General features: G+C 31.3%; 1 protein-coding gene and 1 long non-coding RNA gene across 11 annotated transcripts; one reads left to right on the top strand and one right to left on the bottom strand.

The window, feature by feature from the left end:
* The first annotated feature begins 1,732 nt into the window (after positions 1-1,732).
* Positions 1,733-6,154, top strand: LOC114166165 (uncharacterized). 10 transcript variants are annotated; one of them, XR_003599860.2, is made up of 6 exons: positions 1,750-2,075; positions 2,995-3,123; positions 3,195-3,235; positions 4,122-4,299; positions 5,299-5,399; positions 5,731-6,154. It is a non-coding gene; the product is annotated as an uncharacterized LOC114166165 (long non-coding RNA). The 10 variants fall into 10 exon arrangements; XR_014995505.1 differs by having other exon boundaries at positions 1,739-2,075; positions 4,122-5,399; XR_003599859.2 differs by having other exon boundaries at positions 1,749-2,075; positions 2,995-3,235.
* An 802-nt stretch (positions 6,155-6,956) lies between these two features.
* Positions 6,957-8,120, bottom strand: LOC114187807 (bidirectional sugar transporter SWEET7-like). Its single transcript, XM_028076181.1, has 5 exons — positions 8,078-8,120; positions 7,918-7,954; positions 7,453-7,831; positions 7,243-7,362; positions 6,957-7,151 (listed from the first exon to the last, which is right to left on the bottom strand). The coding sequence occupies exons 1-5, from the start codon at positions 8,118-8,120 to the stop codon at positions 6,957-6,959; spliced, it is 774 nt and encodes a 257-aa protein (XP_027931982.1).
* Positions 8,121-20,553: the final 12,433 nt, after the last annotated feature.

The raw sequence follows: 20,553 nt of genomic DNA, 5'->3' as shown, positions 1-20,553 counted from the left end.
ACTCCAATCGGTGCTGTAAACCAGAGAAGACGTTCGAGTGAAACAGTGGGTACTCTGATTATGCTCTAGCAGAGCTCTTTGGTCCAATAGTGGAAGGGGGGAGGGTTCTTGTTTTCTGAGAATGGGACAAAGTAAATGGGATTAGGGTTGGAAAAAGGATTTTGGGTACCCTATGGGCTGGCCCTTAGGTCCAATAGTTAAGGCCAGACCCTTAAACATAAGAGCAGAAAAAGTGGGTCTTACACTCTCAAGATCAAAATGCGTACTTAAGTGAATGTTTACTATAGTGAAAGAACTTGTTATTTCTTTAGAAATTAGATTCAAGGATTTATAAATTCTAGCAGTTTAAAAATTATGAAACTTTAATTAGTATCTTTAATGTGTTAGTTTAAAAATTATGAAAGAAAAAAAAGCAAATAATTATTTCAAAGACTTTAAAATAATAGAAGCTAGTATGAAAAAGAATCACATTTCAAATTTTAATAATTATATAATTTCCATATATATATATATATTATTGAGAATATCAAATAAATAAATATTAAATGTTTAAGAATATTAATTATTTATTTAAACTAGTTTGTAGATAAAATTTCAATTTTTTTAATATATCTTTTACATAAACATAAAAATATATTCATTTATTATTTAGATTTAAAAACTATGATTATGATACTATTAGTATTTAATAATTTATTACATTTATGTTTTATATATCGAGAGCCCATTTATAAAATATATCACAAGCTCATCAAAGTTATTGTTATAGAACTTGTATAATGGATGGAGAATAGAAATTCTCACAAATCGTTATTTCACTCTTTAATAACAAAAATTATGATTTATGGATTGTAAGAATGCAAACTAGTTCTCTAGAAGAGCGAGATTTATGAAAAGTTATAGAAGAGGATTACATTGACGATCTATAAGTTGTAAAAATGCAAACTTCTCTAGATGGAATAGGTTCATGGTGGATTCAATTGATCAAGTACTCCAAATGAAGGTGTAAATTAAAGATGAGTAGTAAGCTCATAACACACAAGGTAGAGGATGAGGCTGAGGTGCTAGAAGAAATAGTTGTAGAGGTAAAGGTCCTGGTCAAGATGAAAAGAAAAAGCAATCTGATCAACAAAATTGGTGTGAAAGAGGACGAGGTCCATGGAGAGAAGGTTAGTTGAGCACCTCAAATTTTTAGTGCTTTAAGTATGACAAATATGACCATTATGCAAAAGAGTGTTACTCTCGGGCATTCAGTTAAAAATTGCCTATCTGAGAATAGAAGGGAGGAGACAACCGACTTTTACAAAAGATGTTGAAGAGGAAGAAGCATTGTTAAGGATGACACAAAGCTTTGGTGTCAATCTCAACTTTATTAGTAGCTCGGATACCAAACACATGCAATTGATCAACTTGAATGGGCATTTGGACAACTCAAATAACTCAATGGCACATCTATATAGCTTGGTTAATTCAAAGGGTGCCTCTAGATAGACCAGATAACTTGGTAGGGCATCTAGATAGCTTGAATAAATCAGTGTGGTATCTTGATATGGGTGCAAGCAAGACAAGCTTCACTACAAAAAAAAAGATATATAGGAGAGGTCAATTGATGGAGGTTAAAAAGACCTCCACAGATAAAAATTATATGAATTGATTATGATAGATTTTATAAAAGTTAATAATAGAAGGAGTTTTTTTATTCTTTTTAAGAGGTTTATGACCTCCGCAAAATGAACATATTCTTCTATGACCGAATTGACGTGTGATTGTTACTCTAAATGTGTTGATTATTATTTTTATTAACAGTAGAGAGAGTGCAGAGTGGTAAATTACTCTCTTATAGTTGAATTTACCAAGAACAACACATCAAAGTCTTGTGGTCTGTTTGGTCCCAAACGCAGCAGCGAATGAGTTGAAGCAGCAGTGGCTGAAGAAGGCTGAAGAAGAAGACGAAGAAAACAATGAAAAGATACATCATGAGGTCGAATCTGTTTCCGCTTCTCTTTGCATTTGCCTTTCTGTTTTCGCCTGTGTTCTCTGCTTCGGATCTAATCCTCGCCAAGGTTGACCGTCGTGTAAGTCTCCTCTCATTTCCTTTTCTCTTCTCCTTTTAGGGTTTCGATCTTCCATCGATTACGCATTCTCTTTTCTTCGCAGCACATCACAATATACACAGCCCTTTAACATTTCCCATTCTATTGCACTCCAAGGGTTTCTGTTTCACATAACCGATCAAATTTCCTCCGATCTACATTATTTATATATCTCTTTGCTTTTCTTTTAATTCTTTAATTGTTATAATTCAATTAATAGTTATTTGTGAGTTTCATAGTTCAGTGGGTTAGGTGTGGGTTAGGTCTATGATGGAGAAAGTATTTGGGCAATTGTCTCGTTGAATTGAATGGTTGAATTTGTGTTTTCTGGCTCAATTCTCTCAGAAACCGGTAAGCAGAGGGATTGCTTAGTTTATTATGCACTGTAGCATGGTTATTTGGTGAAGTTGCTAATTTATTAAGAGATTGTAGCATGGTTATTTGGTGAAGTTGCTAATCTATTAAGTAGGCACTGCTTTAGCAGATGCAAATTTTGGTTCAAGTAGGCAAGGGACAAATCCACTAAATATTGAAACAGAGTTATAGTGTGCTCAATAATTAGTTTATAGAATTTTAAATAAATGGGTTTTGAAATTTTATTTTAGGAACGTTTTTTCATATTAGCAAAGTATGATGAGTATGTAAATAGGTTCTCAGAAAATCCAGTTTGCAATATAAAAGTTTATCTTCTACTAAAAATCTCATTGCTTGTGAATGCTGTCAACTACAATGGTGACAATGCAACAAGCACTATAAATGTCTGATACTTGATACTAAGAAATTGATTCTGTTTTGTGTAATTCCTTCTATGAATCATGAGAAAGAAATTATTATACAGAGAATATTATTAGTTGTTTTAATGAAGTTAGAGACTGAAAGCACTTACCATTTAAATTTGAAGCCGAGAGATTTTTGACAAGTGGCAAGCTCAAAAATGGTGGGGTGAGAATTATGACAGAATCATGGAGCTTTACAATGTCTAGAGATTCAATCGACAAGCTCTTAACATCCTTCCAGATCTGAGGATGAGGTAATCTACTACTTCTACACTAGTACGATGTTAAGTTGTTAACAACAGTTCATTGCACGTTTGACATGCAGGATCGTATGGGGAGGTGTATCGTGGTGCATGGCGTGGAACAGTGAGTTTCTTATATTCTTGAACTTGAATCTATTGATTGTGTTATTTTCACTAATCATGTGGTATGCACTTGCACACCTGGGTATGTGCTACCATCTATAAAATGCATTTTTTTTATGAATTGAATGTGTCTGTGCCAATGCCAAGAATCAACACAATAAAGTAATATTACTTCTACGCAATCCAAATTTATAATTTCTTATTTTCTATTAAAGTGTATTTTTAGAAGAGCTGAATTCATTTTTTTGTACTATCTTGTATCATATTAGTTTAACAAAGCCTATATATTTACTTATACTTATACTGTGTTTCATATCTTTAAAATAAATTCTTTGAATGATTTGAAGGATTTAATTATTTAGAAATTAACTTAATAAATATTCAAAGGGTTATGATAGTATAATCCAATGTACAATATACCTGCCGCTTTTATTAAAATAGTATATTCAATTTCCTTATTTAGATAAAATAATTGACTTTCTCACCTATTTTTCTTAAAACTTAAAAGTTTAATGTTAAACTTTCCAAAATTAAATATTAGTGAACTCTTAAATATTTAATAATCAAGTAAAAGAACATTAATAAATTTATATTAAATAATTCCATTATTAAATATATTAATAATAGTTTATAATTAAAAATACATATAATTTCACTACTTGTTGTTCTTCTGGCAAGCTTTCTGCTCTATTTTTCTGTCAAATGAAAGCATCTCAAAGGAATACCAGAATAATAATAACACCATCAATAATATTAATTGGAATGCATTATTATCATTAATATGAATGTGTTGGCTATGAATCAATAATTTTGTGTGCTGCAAAGTGAAGCAAGCCTAAAAATTACTATACATGCCTGAATTCCAAGAGTCTTTCACTTGATTGCAGCTGCTATAATATTATATAGCATCTCTGCTATATAAAGCATCATAATCAATCCATGTTGGCAATTTAAACCAATCACAAGTGATGTTAATGCAAAGTTCCTTTTGAAATTAAGGATCATAGCTTGAGTTTGGAGATGCAGGTGGAAGTGGTCTGAAAAGAAGATATGTTCAAAGAGATGGTACAAGAGAGATAAACTATTTACTTTTCTAGTCTAATTTGAAAATTATAGTATACTTCAATTAGCATGGATTTTAGCTTTTGCTTTAAAATGAGTATTGGGTCAATTTAATTTCCGCTATGTTTACGTACAGATTTTCAAATTTATTTAAATCCTAATTCCATAGGTGAAATTTAAAAGTTTTCTGTGTAGAACATCCTAGAGATATTGAGAGCATTAAGAAGACGGGACATAAACACGAAGATAAAGAAATAAAATTTCATTAATAATCTAAATTAGAGATTCAGGGATTAGAATTATATTGAAATTCAGCCAATCCTAACAAAAAGGGTAAAGCTAGACACAGGGGAAATAGAAGCAAAAATAAAGAGAAGGGATAAAGAAAAAACTCTATAGACCCTTGAAGAGAATTAGACTTGAGTTTCCACCCTTTTTGTCCTTTCTCATACCCAAGCTTCTGGAGATATGATGAATGCTCTTAAAAGTGAGTGAAAAAGATCAAAATACCCTCCCTATTTCTTTCTTTAATCCTATTTATGTATGGTCTAGATGTCCAGGTTCAATGCTTTTAAATGCTTTATTCTTTTAAAACTTCAATTTCTCTTCTTTATTTCTTAACTAAAATTATAAAGAAAATATTGAGAAATAAATGAAAATCCTAACTAAACTTAACAGAATATCTCCTTCACACTAGTTTTCTAAAATTTGTTTTGTTCAAAGCAAACTAATTTAAAATTCAACATAAGTAGCTTAAAACCCCTTTAAATATAAAAAAAAAATGAGATAATCCAAGAGATTATCTATTTTCTAGCTTATTTATTGATGAGAATATATTGTCTTTCTCCTCTGTTAAAAGTAATGTCTTTTCTAATGAAAATTTTTCTGTGATTAGAGCTACTTTCTGTGATTTTCATCAAGTTAATGTACATTTTTACTTTGAATGCCAACAACTATTTTATAAATTAAATTCCAGAAAGTTTATGATGTTAATTTCAATAGGTCAAAATAATGAAAAGATTGAGGCATCCAAATGTTGTTCTCTTCATGGGAGCAGTAACTCGACCTCCAAATCTTTCAATTGTTACTGAATTTCTTTCCAGGTACTTCAAATTCTTGATTTGATTTCGCAGTGATTCTTTAGTTATATGGGATTGTTTAATGTGAAATTTGATTTCATTTTTATTAATCCAATTGCTTGAAATCCTAGAATTTTTCCCTTTGGAAACTAATTATCTTGGTACTTATTTGTGATGTGATTTTTGATACAAGAATTATATTGTATCGGTGTGAGTTAATCATCAATACCAAATAATCATGATTTTTGTGCAGGTCAATGATCTAGTAATAAACTATTTTAGTATATGCATGTTGATTTCATGATTTGAGGTTGACGTCCTTCTTGCAGCTAATATTTATCTTTTATAATTTCAGCAAACCAGTATGCAAATGAGCCTGAGTCTTCTATGGGTACAAGAGGATCATCTGGTGGTAGCAACATTTAGGATGTTGATGATATTTTTAAGATGAAACTATTTTAGTGTATTATGAACTTTGAGTAAGTATGGATTAAGTTGTAATTGTTTCAATTTAAATTGCTTTTATGTTAATATGTTGATTTTGAGAATCAAAAGTTCTAATGATATATATTTGAGCACTTTGATTGAAGTTTACAAAAAAATATTGTTGATATAAAGTATAAGTACCTCAAATTGTGACATACATTGTCAAGTATAGTAGGAAATTCTAATTATAAACAAAATATTGTTTTTTATGAGATTTGAATAATGCAAGAAAAATACAGTAATAAATTCACAAATTAAATAATACAAACGAAACAGGTTTTATAATCCTCAAATTGAGGAGGGTATTAACCCCCACAAAAAAAAAAAGGAAAAATAGGAGTTTTGGAATCAAATAGGTTTATGGAAATAAATGAGGTTATAAACCTCCACAAAATAATAGTCATGAATAGGAGAGGTTATAACTCTCCATTAAAAAACTTTCACAATATAAACCTGGTACCAGAGGTTGTAGAAAACCTCCACAAATAACTTGTGGGGACTCTATCTGTGGAAGTTTGAAAAACCCCTGCAAATATTTTGTGGAGGGTAAAAACCTCTGCTAAACGAAATTAAAATCCCTGTAATTTAGTTTTTTTTTTTGTAGTGCTTGTTAGCCAAAGGCTAGATATTGCAAAAGGTGATTTGCAACAAATAATTGAAAATGAGGTTAAAGGCGATGCAATTCTACAAGACAAGCTTGTTAATTGAAAATGAGAATCGGTAAATAACAAGTACACGGTCAAAAGGAGTTTGACAAGCACACGGTTAATAACAAGTCGGTAAAGCAAAGAACAAGTCATGCATTGAGATAATGAAAAACCTAGTTAAGTATAAAAGGAACAACTACGTTGATGTGCGTAAAGGTAAAGAGGAGTCGGTGGATGTGGCAAGTTTGTTCACTTTGTATTCGACTGCCAACCTCCGCTTTTCTTCAAATTTTCATGCACATCACCATAAACAAAATAGGGCTAGGACACTAATCAATAAAAAGTGACTATATATTATAAAGTGACTATATCTAATGACAATTACCAAGGCTTGAGTTGGTAAAAGAGTGCATCCATGAATCATTAGGCAACAGGCATGAAGCTGAAATTAAAAACCATCGGGAAGAACAGCAATGATATTGTTAGGATCTTGATTATTGTTACCGACCACCACCTCTGAGAGATTCACCTCCCCTACCCCTTTGGCATTCCTTGCTTCTATCTGCGTCTTTGTGGACTTGTAATAGGTTCCATACAAAATTAGTTGTGCCACAGAAAATGTTGTGCCGATCCCATTTGGTATCTGAAAATTTACCAAGCACAACAACAACGGGTTAAGTTAATTACTGTATTGAATATGTAGAGGGTTTGTTAGTGATTTTGTTTGAACTTACAGCCATGAACGGATCAAAAGGGATGAGAGAATATGCAGTCCAAGACACAGCATTGCCAAAGGACGCTAGAGAGAGGGAAAATGGCATGTACTCAACGCTTTTGGTCCTCACCACCAGTTTCTGCAACCCCATTACACATTTACTTGTTAACACATGCAGACTTTGAAGATAAGAAGAAGGAAAGAAAAGTGTTGAGAAAGGATGCGTGACCATGACGGACAAGGGCGAAGCGTACATGGCAACGTTGAAGATAACGCAGATGGTTCCAACAACAGCAGAGCGTTTGTCGACATCATGAATGGAAGTGAAGGTGAGAATGGAGAGAAGCGTGAGGAAGAGGAGTTGTGAGAAGAGGCAAAGGAAGAGGGTGAGCCTCCTGGTGCGATTAGAGTAGAGGAAGAAGAGGGTGACATAGATCATCTCAATCACGCATCCTCCGCCATTGATGCTCACTACCAGCAAGCTGTGAGGGTGCACCATTGGTAGACCATACAAAGTCCAAACCATGCAGTTCATCAGTGTGGCCATGTATGGCACTGCTGAGTACTCCCCCACTGATCCCTTCTTCCATATCTCCACAAATGTTGGCCTGCAATATCATATCATGTTATTACTCAAATCAATGGCCACCTAAACACACAAATCTGAGGGAGACAAAGAGATAGATTAGTTTACACTGGAGACAAGAAAAGGCACCCCGAAATGATGTTTCCTGATTGTTGTGGCAAAAAATGAGAAAGTTAAATCACATGCATGTGCTCATATGTTAGAGTTCTATAAATTTTGCTGATAATGAAGTTCAGAAAGTGATCAGGTTTTAGTCACTCGCACACACCTATGATGCCAACCACTGTTCGAACAATATCTGCAGTAACCATGTTTCTTTTCCAAGCTGAAGAAGTGATATTGAATACTAATAATATGATATTGGTTGCTAATGGTATGAATGAATTAACATAAAAGACGTGCATTTTAGTTTAGTGGCAAAGTTTGGTAGATCATGTTTGTGACATGAGTTGTAGAACAAGTTGTCACGTAAACAGGAATAAAAATGGGATAGATTAGAGTGAAATTTCACACATGGGTGACAGTTCACTATTTATCTAGTTTTAGGAAAAATATATTTAGGATGATAAAAAAAAAAAATTGTATTTACAGATAAAATCCACAGTAGATAGAAATGGATATTTACATGTAGCAGGTACGAATACTTTTTATACTTACATGTTAATGAACGGATACGGGTATTATAGAATCTGTAGCTGTGGATGCTCAAACTCGCTATACTTTAATTTATATTAAAAAAAACAAAATAAAAATTATCAAAACATTAATACATGATTAAAAATGTGATATTTTTTATCAGTTGGTTTTAAAAAATATTTATTTATTTGTAAACGGTTCTTCAACACTATTTAAATGAGTTATTTGCACTTTGTTTAAAATTCATAAATGTTATGCATTGTATTTTTTTTTTGAATTTATGGTTAAAATTTGTTATTAAATATTAAATTTTTTTCTTTTAAATACTTTTTTAACAAACTTTTGACAAAGTTTTTTTATCAGTTGGTTTTAAAAAATATTTATTTATTTGTAAACGGTTCTTAAACACTATTTAAATGTGTTATTTGTACTTTGTTTAAAATTCATAAAGGTTATGCATTGTATTTTTATTTAAATTTATGGTTAAAATTTGTTATTAAATATTAAATTTTTCTCTTTTAAATACTTTTTAAACAAACTTTTGACAAAGTTTCTATAAATAGAATTAAATAGATTAATTTTTTATTTTTTAATCAAAATAAAGTAATAATTGTAATACTTTTTTTACTTAAAAAAGTAATTTGTCAAAAGTTTGTCAAATTTTTTTGTTAAACTATCATCTTCCATAAAAATGGGATAGATTAGAGTGAAATTTCATGGGTGACAATTCACTATTTATCTAGTTTAAGGAAAAATATATTTAGTATGATAAAAAAAGAAAATTGTATTAACGGATGAAATCCACACTAAATAGAAATGGATATTTATAGGTAGCAGGTACGAGTACTTTTTATACCTACATGTTAATAAACGGATACGGGTATCATAGAATATGTAGCTGTGGATATTCAAACTCGCTATACTTTAATTTACATTAAAAAAAATAAAATAAAAATTATTAAAACATTAACACATTTATTGAAAATGTGATATTTTTTATCAGTTGGTTTTAAAAAATATTTATTTATTTGTAAACGGTTCTTCAACACTATTTAAATGGGTTATTTGCACTTTGTTTAAAATTCATAAATGTTATGCATTGTATTTTTATTTGAATTTACGGTTAAAATGTGTTATTAAATATTAAATTTTTCTCTTTTAAATACTTTTTCAACAAACTTTTGACAAAGTTTTTATAAATAGAATTAAATAGATAAATTTTTTATTTTTTAATCAAAATAAAGTAATAATTGTAATACTTTTTTTACTTAAAAAAGTAATTTATCAAAAGTTAGTCAAAATTTTTTGTTAAACTATCATCTTCCATAAAAATTGGATAGATTAGAGTTAAATTTCACACATGGGTGACAATTCACTATTTATCTAGTTTTAGGAAAAATATATTTAGGATGATAAAAAAAATTGTATTTACGGATTAAATCCACACTAGATAGAAATGGATATTTACAGGTAGCAGGTACGAGTACTTTTTATACCTACATGTTAATGAACGGATACGGGTATCATAGAATCTGTAGCTAAGGATACTCAAACTCGCTATACTTTAAGTTACATTAAAAAAAATAAAATAAAAATTATTAAAACATTAACACATTGATTGAAAATGTGATATTTTTTATCAGATAGTTTAAAAAAAATATTTATTTATTTGTAAACGGCTGTTCAACACTATTTAAATAGGTTATTTGCACTTTGTTTAAAATTCATAAATATGATGCATTGTATTTTTATTTTAATTTATGGTTAAAATTTGTTATTAAATATTAAATTTTTCTCTTTTAAATACTTTTTTAACAAACTTTTGACAAAGTTTTGTTATCAGTTGGTTTTAAAAAATATTTATTTATTTGTAAACGGTTCTTCAACACTATTTAAATGGGTTATTCTCACTTTGTATAAAATTCATAAATGTTATGCATTGTATTTTTATTTGAATTTATGGTTAAAATTTGTTATTAAATATTAAAATTTTCTCTTTTAAATACTTTTTTAACAAACTTTTGACAAAGTTTCTATAAATAGAATTAAATAGCTTAATTTTTTATTTTTTAATCAAAATAAAGTAATAATTGTAATACTTTTTTTACTTAAAAAAGTAATTTGTCAAAAGTTTGTCAAATTTTTTTGTTAAACTATAATCTTCCATAAAAATGGAATAGATTAGAGTGAAATTTCACACATGGGTGACAATTCACTATTTATCTAGTTTTAGGAAAAATATATTTAGGATGATAAAAAAAAATTGTATTTACAGATGAAATCCACACTGGATAGAAATGGATATTTACAAGTAGCAGGTACGAGTACTTTTTATACCTACATGTTAATGAACGGATACGGGTATCATAGAATCTGTAGCTGTAGATACTCAAACTCGCTATACTTTAATTTACATTAAAAAAATAAAATAAAAATTATCAAAACATTAACACATGGATTGAAAATGTGATGTTTTTTGTCAGTTAGTTTAAAAAAATATTTATTTATTTGTAAACGGCTGTTCAATACTATTTAAATAAGTTATTTGCACTTTGTTTAAAATTCATAAATATGATGCATTGTATTTTTATTTGAATTTATGGTTAAAATTTGTTATTAAATATTAAATTTTTCTCTTTTAAATACTTTTTTAACAAACTTTTGACAAAGTTTTGTTATCAGTTGGTTTTAAAAAATATTTATTTATTTGTAAACGGTTCTTCAACACTATTTAAATGGGTTATTCTCACTTTGTATAAAATTCATAAATGTTATGCACTGTATTTTTATTTGAATTTATGGTTAAAATTTGTTATTAAATATTAAAATTTTCTCTTTTAAATACTTTTTTAACAAACTTTTGACAAAGTTTCTATAAATAGAATTAAATAGCTTAATTTTTTATTTTTTAATCAAAATAAAGTAATAATTGTAATACATTTTTTACTTAAAAAAGTAATTTGTCAAAAGTTTGTCAAATTTGTTTTGTTAAATTATAATCTTCCATAAAAATGGGATAGATTAGAGTGAAATTTCACACATGGGTGACAATTCACTATTTATCTAGTTTTAGGAAAAATATATTTAGGATGATAAAAAAAAAAATTGTATTTACAGATGAAATCCACACTAGATACAAATGGATATTTACAAGTAGCAGGTACGAGTACTTTTTATACCTAAATGTTAATGAACGGATACGGGTATCATAGAATCTGTAGCTGTAGATACTCAAACTCGCTATACTTTAATTTACACTAAAAAAATAAAATAAAAATTATCAAAACATTAACACATGGATTGAAAATGTGATATTTTTTGTCAGTTAGTTTAAAAAAATATTTATTTATTTGTAAACGGCTCTTCAACACTATTTAAATAGGTTATTTGCGCTTTGTTTAAAATTCATAAATATTATGCATTGTATTTTTATTTGAATTTATGGTTAAAATTTGTTATTAAATATTAAATTTTTCTCATTTAAATATTTTTTTAACAAACTTTTGACAAAGTTTTGTTATCAGTTGGTTTTAAAAAATATTTATTTATTTGTAAACGGTTCTTCAACACTATTTAAATGAGTTATTTGCATTTTGTTTAAAATTCATAAATGTTATGCATTGTATTTTTATTTGAATTTATGCTTAAAATTTGTTATTAAATATTAAATTTTTCTCTTTTAAATAGTTTTTTAACAAACTTTTGACAAAGTTTCTATAAATAGAATTAAATAGATTATTTTTTATTTTTTAATCAAAATAAAGAAATAATTGTAATACTTTTTTTACTTAAAAAAATAATTTGTCAAAAGTTTGTCAAATTTTTTGGTTAAACTATCATCTTCCATAAAAATGGGATAGATTAGAGTGAAATTTCACACATGGGTGACAATTCACTATTTATCTAGTTTAAGGAAAAATATATTTAGATGATAAAAAAAAATTGTATTTACGGATGAATGCAAAGATTGGGAGCCTTTGGAGAGCTTCAATGAGTGAACACCGCCTATGACGACCCTTCAGTCGAGCTTCCGCCTTGAGCGACAGTTCCTTCATCCTAAAGATCTATGACAACCGCCTGTGTGTCAACACCACCTGCGAATGAACACCACCTGCGAACAAACTTTGAACACCTGCAAATAGACGAAGAAGATCATTTCTCTACGAACAACGAAGCTACTTCATTCTGTGCTATGAAAAAGCTGATTGATAGGCTAGGTTGGGAGGCGATTGAGTGGTAACACCTAGATATTACGAGGTGAGGGGGTTATCATTCACGATTTTGTTCCAGCTGGATTTTTAAAACTATCAGGTAAGTGATTAGGTAAGTGATTGAAGCCCCATTTATTAGATTGTTGATTAAAACTGATAAACCCTATTGGCTAAGTAACTTTTTGGTAATTGATTCCCAACTAGGTCTCCCTCTGATTTTGTTTAAAAGTGTACGTATGTTGTGTTGATGTTTTCTTATTCCTTGTGTGTTAAAGTGTAACTGATAGTAATTCAAGGTTGTGAAAGGGATAGTTGAAGGGATAGAGAAAATGTGTAGATAGTAGAGTGTGAAAGTAGTAGTTGGAGAAGTGTATTTGTACTTGAGAGTAGTTGTATTGGATGTTGTGTTAGTTGTTCTTGATGTTACAAAATGGTAGGATACATGGGTATTTATAGACCCATAGATTATTCTAGAAACTCCTAACTAGAACTAATGCAAATACTTCTAGATTTTTCTACATAGTTGAATGTTCTTGATTTTTCTTTCTATCCTAGGCTTTTCTCCAATACTCTAGAAGTTTCTTTACATTTCAATAACTCTATCTTATATATTTTTTTAGATTCTTCTAGAATTTGCATTATACTTTAATACTCCTCCTTGATGCAAATTCGGTAACTCCAAGCATAACGCGTAGTAGTTCAAATCTTGGTCTTGGTAAGGCCTTTGTGAAGATATCTGCAATTTGATCTTTTGTCGGGCAGTACTCAAGTCATATCTTCATATTTGTTTCCGCTTCTCTGATGAAGTGGTATTTAATTGCTATGTGTTTTGTTCTACTATAATGTATTGGGTTCTTCGTCATTGCGATAGCTGATTTATTATCACAGTTGATTGTAGTAGGTCCACTTTGTTTCTCTCCCATATCTTTGAATATCTTTCGAAGCCATATAGCTTGACTTGTTGCTTCAGCAGCAGCCACATATTCTGCTTCAGCTGTTGATTGTGCAACAGTTGCTTGCTTCTTTGATGCCCAAGAGAATATTCCCGATCCAAACGAGAAAGCATAGCCTGAGGTGCTCTTCATGTCATCTATTGATCCTGCCCAATCACTATCGATGTAGCCAATGATCCTTGAGTTAGTCATGGTTTTGTACCATATTCCAAACTCCTTTGTGCCTTGTAGATATCTTAAAATTCTTTTCCCTACTCCATAATGAATCTGACTTGGCTTTTGCATGAATCTTGATAGAAGACTTGTGGCATACATAATGTCTGGTCTTGTGGCTGTGAGATATAAGAGACTTCCAATCAAACTTCTGTAGCGTGATGCATCTGTTTCTTGTGCTCCATCATCTTTTTGTAGTTTCTCATTTACCACCAATGGAGTAGCGACAGGTTTACAATCATACATCTTGAACTTCTTCAATAGGGCTTCAATATATTTCTTTTGAGAGATAAATATGTCGTCTTCTTGTTGTTTCACCTCTATACCGAGGAAATAGTTCATCAACCCAAGGTCGGTCATCTCAAATGTCTTCATCATGTCTTCTTTAAATTCTTTCATCATCTCCAAATTGTTTCCTGTATAGATAAGATCATCGACATATAAGGAGACAATGAGGTGATACTGACCTTGTGCTTTAATATATAGTGTTGGCTCACTTTTGCTCCTCCTGAATCCTTGATCGATGAAGTATTGATCAATCTTGCTATACCATGCTCGAGGAGCTTGCTTCAAGCCGTATAAGGCTTTTTTTAGTCTTAGTACTTTGCCTTCATTGCCTTTATTGATGAAGCCTTGAGGTTGTTCAACATAAATCTCTTCTTCGAGCACTCCATTTAGGAAGGTTGATTTGACATCTAGTTGATAGATGTTCCATCCTTTTTGTGCTGCTAGGGCTATTAGAGCTCTTATTGTATCTAGTCGTGCGACTGAAGCAAATGTCTCATTGTAGTCGATTCCTGGTTGTTGTGAGTATCCTTTTGCGACCAATCTGGCCTTGTGCTTTTGTATAGTTCCATCAGGATTGAGCTTTGTTTTATATACCCATTTCACTCCAATGATGTCTTTTCCTTGAGGACAGTTTACGAGCTCCCAAGTGTTATTCTTCTCAATCATTTTAACCTCTTCTTCCATAGCCTTGACCCATATTTCTTGCTTTGATGCTTCCTCATAGCAGTTAGGCTCAATCATGGCCATATTGCAGGTTTCGTATATGTCTACCAAAGATCTTACTCGTCTTGGAGTGGACTCTAGTGAAGAATCTTCTAATGGAGGTGGAGAAGGCGTACCTGAAGCTTCTGCCTCTTCTTGAATTTCTTCTTGATATTGTTGCACTGGAACTAAGGTGGTGCTTTTAACAACTTTTTCTTCTTCCCAATTCCAAGAAGCATTTTCATCAATTTCAACATCTCGACTAATGACGAGCTTTTTTGTTTGTAGGTTGTAAACTCGATAGCCTTTTGATTGTGTGTTATATCCCAAGAATATTCCTCGTATAGTCTTGTCTTCAAGCTTGTGCCTCCTTTGATCAGGAACATGTATGTAGCAGATAGATCCAAATACTCGTAGGTGTTTGGCTGATGGCTTTCTTCCACTCCAAGCTTCAATAGGAGTCTTGTCTTTGACTGCCTTAGTTGGACATCTGTTTAAAGTGTAAACTGCAGTGTAGACTGCTTCAGCCCAAAAAGTGTTAGGCATACCTTTCTCTTTTAGCATTGATCTTGCCATCTCCATGACTGTGCGATTTTTTCTTTCTGATACACCGTTTTGTTGTGGAGTATATGCGACTGTGAGTTGTCTCTCTATGCCTTCATCTTCGCAGAATTTGTCAAACTCGCGAGATGTATACTCCTTTCCACGATCACTTCTAAGTACTTTTATTTGTTTTCCACTTTGCTTCTCAACAAGGGCCTTGAATTTCTTGAATATTCCAAAGACTTCTGACTTTGCCTTTAAGAAATAAACCCATGTCATTCTAGAGAAGTCATCAATGAAGAGGATGAAGTACCTGTTGTTGTGATGTGAAGGCGTCCTCATTGGTCCACAAACATCAGTATGGATCAACTCTAGTAAGTCTTTAGCTCTCCATGCTTTGTCGGTCGAGAATGGTAATCGATGTTGTTTACCAAGGAGACATCCTTCGCATGATTCATTATTCTCTTTTAAGCATGGAAGATCTCTCATCATGTTTTTCTTATATAGAAGCTTTAAGGCATATGTGTTGAAGTGGCCAAATCTCCTATGCCAAAGCCACGAGTCATCAACTTCTGCCTTCATGGCAATATTAGTTCCAGGTTTGAAGCTTATGGGAAAGCTTCTATTTCTCTTCTCCATTTTTACTTGGCCAATTTCTGTCTTTCTACTGTCATAAATTTTGCATGTATCTTTCTCAAAGTGGAGAGAATATCCATTCTCCATCATTTGACCAATACTTAAAAGATTTTCTTTAAGATTGGGAACCAATAAAACATCCTTGATGAATTTCGTACCTTTCTTTGTCTCCACCACGACAGTTCCTTTGTCTTGAGACTCCACTGTGGTACCGTTTCCTAGTCGAACTTTGACATTGACAGATTTATCAATGTCTTTGAAGATGCTTTGATCTTTGGCCATGTGATTGCTGCATCCACTATCCAAGTACCAACTTTCTCCTCCGTTAGGAGATTCTTGATTGGCATAAAATAAGCGTTGCTCCTGATTATGTTCTTCAGCAAAGTTTGCTTGATGCTTATTTTTATTACGACAATACTTCTCTACGTGGCCAAATTTCTTGCAGTATTGACATTGAGGTTTTCCATGATGCCAACAATCTTTTTCCATGTGACTTGTCTTTTTACATATGCCACATGGGGGATATTTTCCTTGACGAGTCATAGGGAAGCTTCTAGAATTTTCTTTATTTCTAGAAATTTCTCCTCTACTTTTATTTCCTTCATATTCTTTATTCTGAGACCGTAATTTTAGTTTTGATTGAAAGGCATTTTCGACTGAGTCTTCTTCATGCCTTTTCAATCTTTGTTCATAAGCTTCAAGAGAGCCCATTAGTTGTGTTACTGACAATGTGGCCAAATCTTTTGTTTGTTCAATCGCAGTTGCGATTGCATCATATTTTTGGGGAATAGAAATTAAAATTTTCTCAACGATTTTTTTGTCAAGAATAGTTTCCCCATAGGCTCTCATCTGACTAACTATTTCCTTTATTCTAGAATAGTAGTCTTTAATGGTCTCAGATTCTTTCATTTTTATTAATTCAAACTCTCGTCTTAGAGAATGAAGTTTAACATTGCGCACCTCATCACTTCCTTGAAACTCTTCTAGTATTGTGTTCCAAGCTTGCTTTGCATTTGTGGCACCTATTATTCTCGGAAAGATTTTGTCATCAACTGCTTGTTGAAGAGCAAATAAAGCCCTTGAATCCTTCTGTTTGTTTTCCTTCAACTCCTTCTTCTGAGCTGCAGTAAGAGTGGAAGTGTCTTCTGGAATAGTGAATCCCTCTTCTATAATGTCCCATAAGTCTTGGGAGCGAAAGAATGTCTTCATTTTGACACTCCAAAAATCATAATTTTCTCCTGTGAAAATAGGTACTGGAATTGATGATGTTTGATTGGTAGTGGCCATAGGTTGAGAAAATATTTTGGAAGTAGTATAGAATGAAGTTCTAATTTTTTTGAAGTAGTTGAAAAGTTTATCTACGCCCAGTAGATGACCGAACCAGGCTCTGATACCACTGATAGTAATTCAAGGTTGTGAAAGGGATAGTTGAAGGGATAGAGAAAATGTGTAGATAGTAGAGTGTGAAAGTAGTAGTTGGAGAAGTGTATTTGTAGTTGAGAGTAGTTGTATTGGATGTTGTGTTAGTTGTTCTTGATGTTACAAAATGGTAGGATACATGGGTATTTATAGACCCATAGATTATTCTAGAAACTCCTAACTAGAACTAATGCAAATACTTCTAGATTTTTCTACATAGTTGAATGTTCTTGATTTTTCTTTCTATCCTAGGCTTTTCTCCAATACTCTAGAAGTTTCTTTACATTTCAATAACTCTATCTTATATATTTTTTTAGATTCTTCTAGAATTTGCATTATACTTTAATAGTAACTATTACAGAAAAGAAAAAGAATAAGGATGGAGAAAATGAGGCACGATTAAAAGGACACATGGCAGAATTAGGAAGAATGAGGCGTAGTAGAAGAATAAAAATAAATAACACTAAGTTGGCAGATTTTGTGTGGAATTGTGATGTCACTCCCTTCCCTTGGGAATCTTCTTCTCTGTTTTCGTTGATGTCACACTTATTTAGTTTGCCAAACAATGTAACTGTGGTGATGATGGATAAATCCGTAGATTCTAAGATGGCAGTCACCTTTGTCAAATTCTTTGCCTAAACCTATGAGGTGGTTGACAATGCGAGTGAATCTTTTTTGTACTTCAACTATGGACTTTCGTTGTTGCATATTGAAAAGCTCATACTCTTAAATCAAGGCATGCTTCCTTGCTCTCTTCACATCATTCATCCTTTCATTTGTGACTTCAAGTACATCCCACATTTCCTTTGCGCTCTTACATTGGGAGATCCTACAAAACTCATCCATGTTCAAAGATGACGTGTGGATATTCTCTGCATTGTAATCATATTGAGCTTTTCTCCTTTCTTCCTCTGTCCATTTAGTCCAAGGCTTGTTCACCTACTTATTCTCAAAAACATATTTAGGAGTGTAAGGTTCACTCACAGTCGCATCCCAAATACCATGGTCTATTGATTCAATGGAATTTTTCATTGTAATTTTACAAAACTGATAGTTTATACCACTAAACATATTTTATGTTCAGAATAAAGAAATAAAAATAAAGATAAAAAATAAATGTGAAGGAATAAAAAAAAAACTTGGTCCTTCAGAAACATAGTAAGGAATCCGCTAATAAGTTTTGCAGACAGTATAGATTGTGGGGTGGCGATGGATGCCATTGCACGATAATAAATTGGTGAGGAAGAAGATTAGTAAGAGAAGATAATAGGTAACAGAAGAAAAAGAAGATTTGTCACTCGGTAGTTAGTAATGCTTAACAGAGGTGCAAACATTGGGAATATATATAAAAAGAATATGATAAGTCATACCTGTTCGAAGCGTCAGTACTTACTAGACAAACTGCTTCATAATTAATGTAATCGCTTGGGAATAAAAAACTTAAAATGAAGTACGAATTAAAAAAAGTAAAAATAAAAATTTAAAATATAAGAAAATATTAATTATAAAATGAAAATTATAAAATGAAAATTCGTAAAACGATCATTAACTTTTAAGAAGATAATAAAAATACGAATAAATAAAATTCCACCTCTTGAATAAAAACATTTAAACCAAAAAAAACAGAATCAAAGCTTTAACAAAAATAAATCTGGGTAGAGATAGAAGAAGATAAAAAAAATAAGAAATTCGGGTAAAGATAGAAGAATAAGATCAAAAACATTGAGAAAGATCAACTATTTCCTTCGAAAAACTGAAATCTGACAGTGACCAATGTTATACGGAGTTCATTCATCAAGAAAAAATTAAAGAACACAAAAAAAAATATCAGATGTGAAGATATTAGAGAAACACATTGACATGAAGAATAAAAAAAAGGAAAAATACAAAGAGTTTTGCAGAGAAAAAGACTGACGGTTTTTTTGGTCTTCAAGACTCTTGAATAAAAACATTTAAAGCAAAAAAAAAAGAGAATCAAAGCTTTAAAAAGAAGAAATATGGGTAAAGATAGAAGAAGAAGATAAAACAAATAAGAAATCTCCGTAAAAATAGAAGAATAAGATAAAAAAACATTGAGCAAGATCAATTGTTTCCTTCGAAAACCTGAAATCTGGCTGTGATCAATGTTATACTCAGTTCATTCAGCACCAAAAAATTCAAGAACACACATAAAACAAAAAAAATAACAGATGCGAAGATGTTAGAGAAACACATTGAGATGAAGAATCGAAAAAAAGCAAAATCCCAAAGAGATTTGCAAAGAAAAAGACTGACCATTTTTTGGTCTTTAAGACTCTTGCATGCTTTGGAACTCTTCATTTCAAGCCTGTAAGTTCTAAAAATTAGCATCAACGAAATCTGGTTTAAAATATAAGAAGAATATGAACTTTTTGCTTGAGAAAACTGAACAAAAAACGAAATCTAGGTAATCACACGAAACCTGGCCGCGACCAAAAGTTCTACTCAGTTCATTCATCCGAAAAAAATTCCAAAACAGGGAAAGGGTGAGAAAAATCGGATGACAAAGAAGAAGTTGAAACCTTACAACGAAACCTGGGTAAAAATAAAAGAAAACATCAAATGTTTAGTTCAATCACCTGAATTCTAGCCGTGAACAATATTATATTCCGTTCATGCGTCTAAAAATTTTTTCAAAAGAGATAAAAGGTTAGAAAAATAGGAAGACAGAGAAGAAGCTAAAACAATACAACAAAACATGCGTAAAAAAAAAGATCAACTGTTTCCTTCAAAAACTTGTAAAAAATGAAAGAACATAAATAAAACAAAGTAAATAACAGATTTGAAGATGTTACAAAAACACATTGAGATCAAGAATAAAAAAAAAGCAAAAATAGAAAGAGATCTGAAGATGAACATTATGTGGAGTCCATGGTGTTTCGATGGCCTGAGAAAGAGAGACAAAAATCAAAAGAATCGAAAAAGAAGATGAAGAGTTTGAACGAGTGACAGTGAGAAAGAGAGAGAAAAACTCTGAAGAATATGAGAAGAAGATGAAGCATTTGAAGGTTTGAAAGTGAGAATGAGAGAGGAAACGTCAGAAAGAGAGAGAGAAGAAGTTTAAGAGTTTGCGATGAAAGAGGAGAAATATGCATTGGGATACGAGAAAGTGGAAAGAGAGAGAA

Source organism: Vigna unguiculata, chromosome 6 (genome assembly GCF_037176805.1).
Source record: "Vigna unguiculata cultivar grain cowpea cultivar isolate G323 ecotype 2 chromosome 6, ASM3717680v1, whole genome shotgun sequence".
Taxonomy (NCBI): domain Eukaryota; kingdom Viridiplantae; phylum Streptophyta; class Magnoliopsida; order Fabales; family Fabaceae; genus Vigna; species Vigna unguiculata.
The sequence above is the reverse complement of the archived record's forward strand: the minus strand, read 5'-3'. Positions and strand labels throughout refer to the sequence as shown.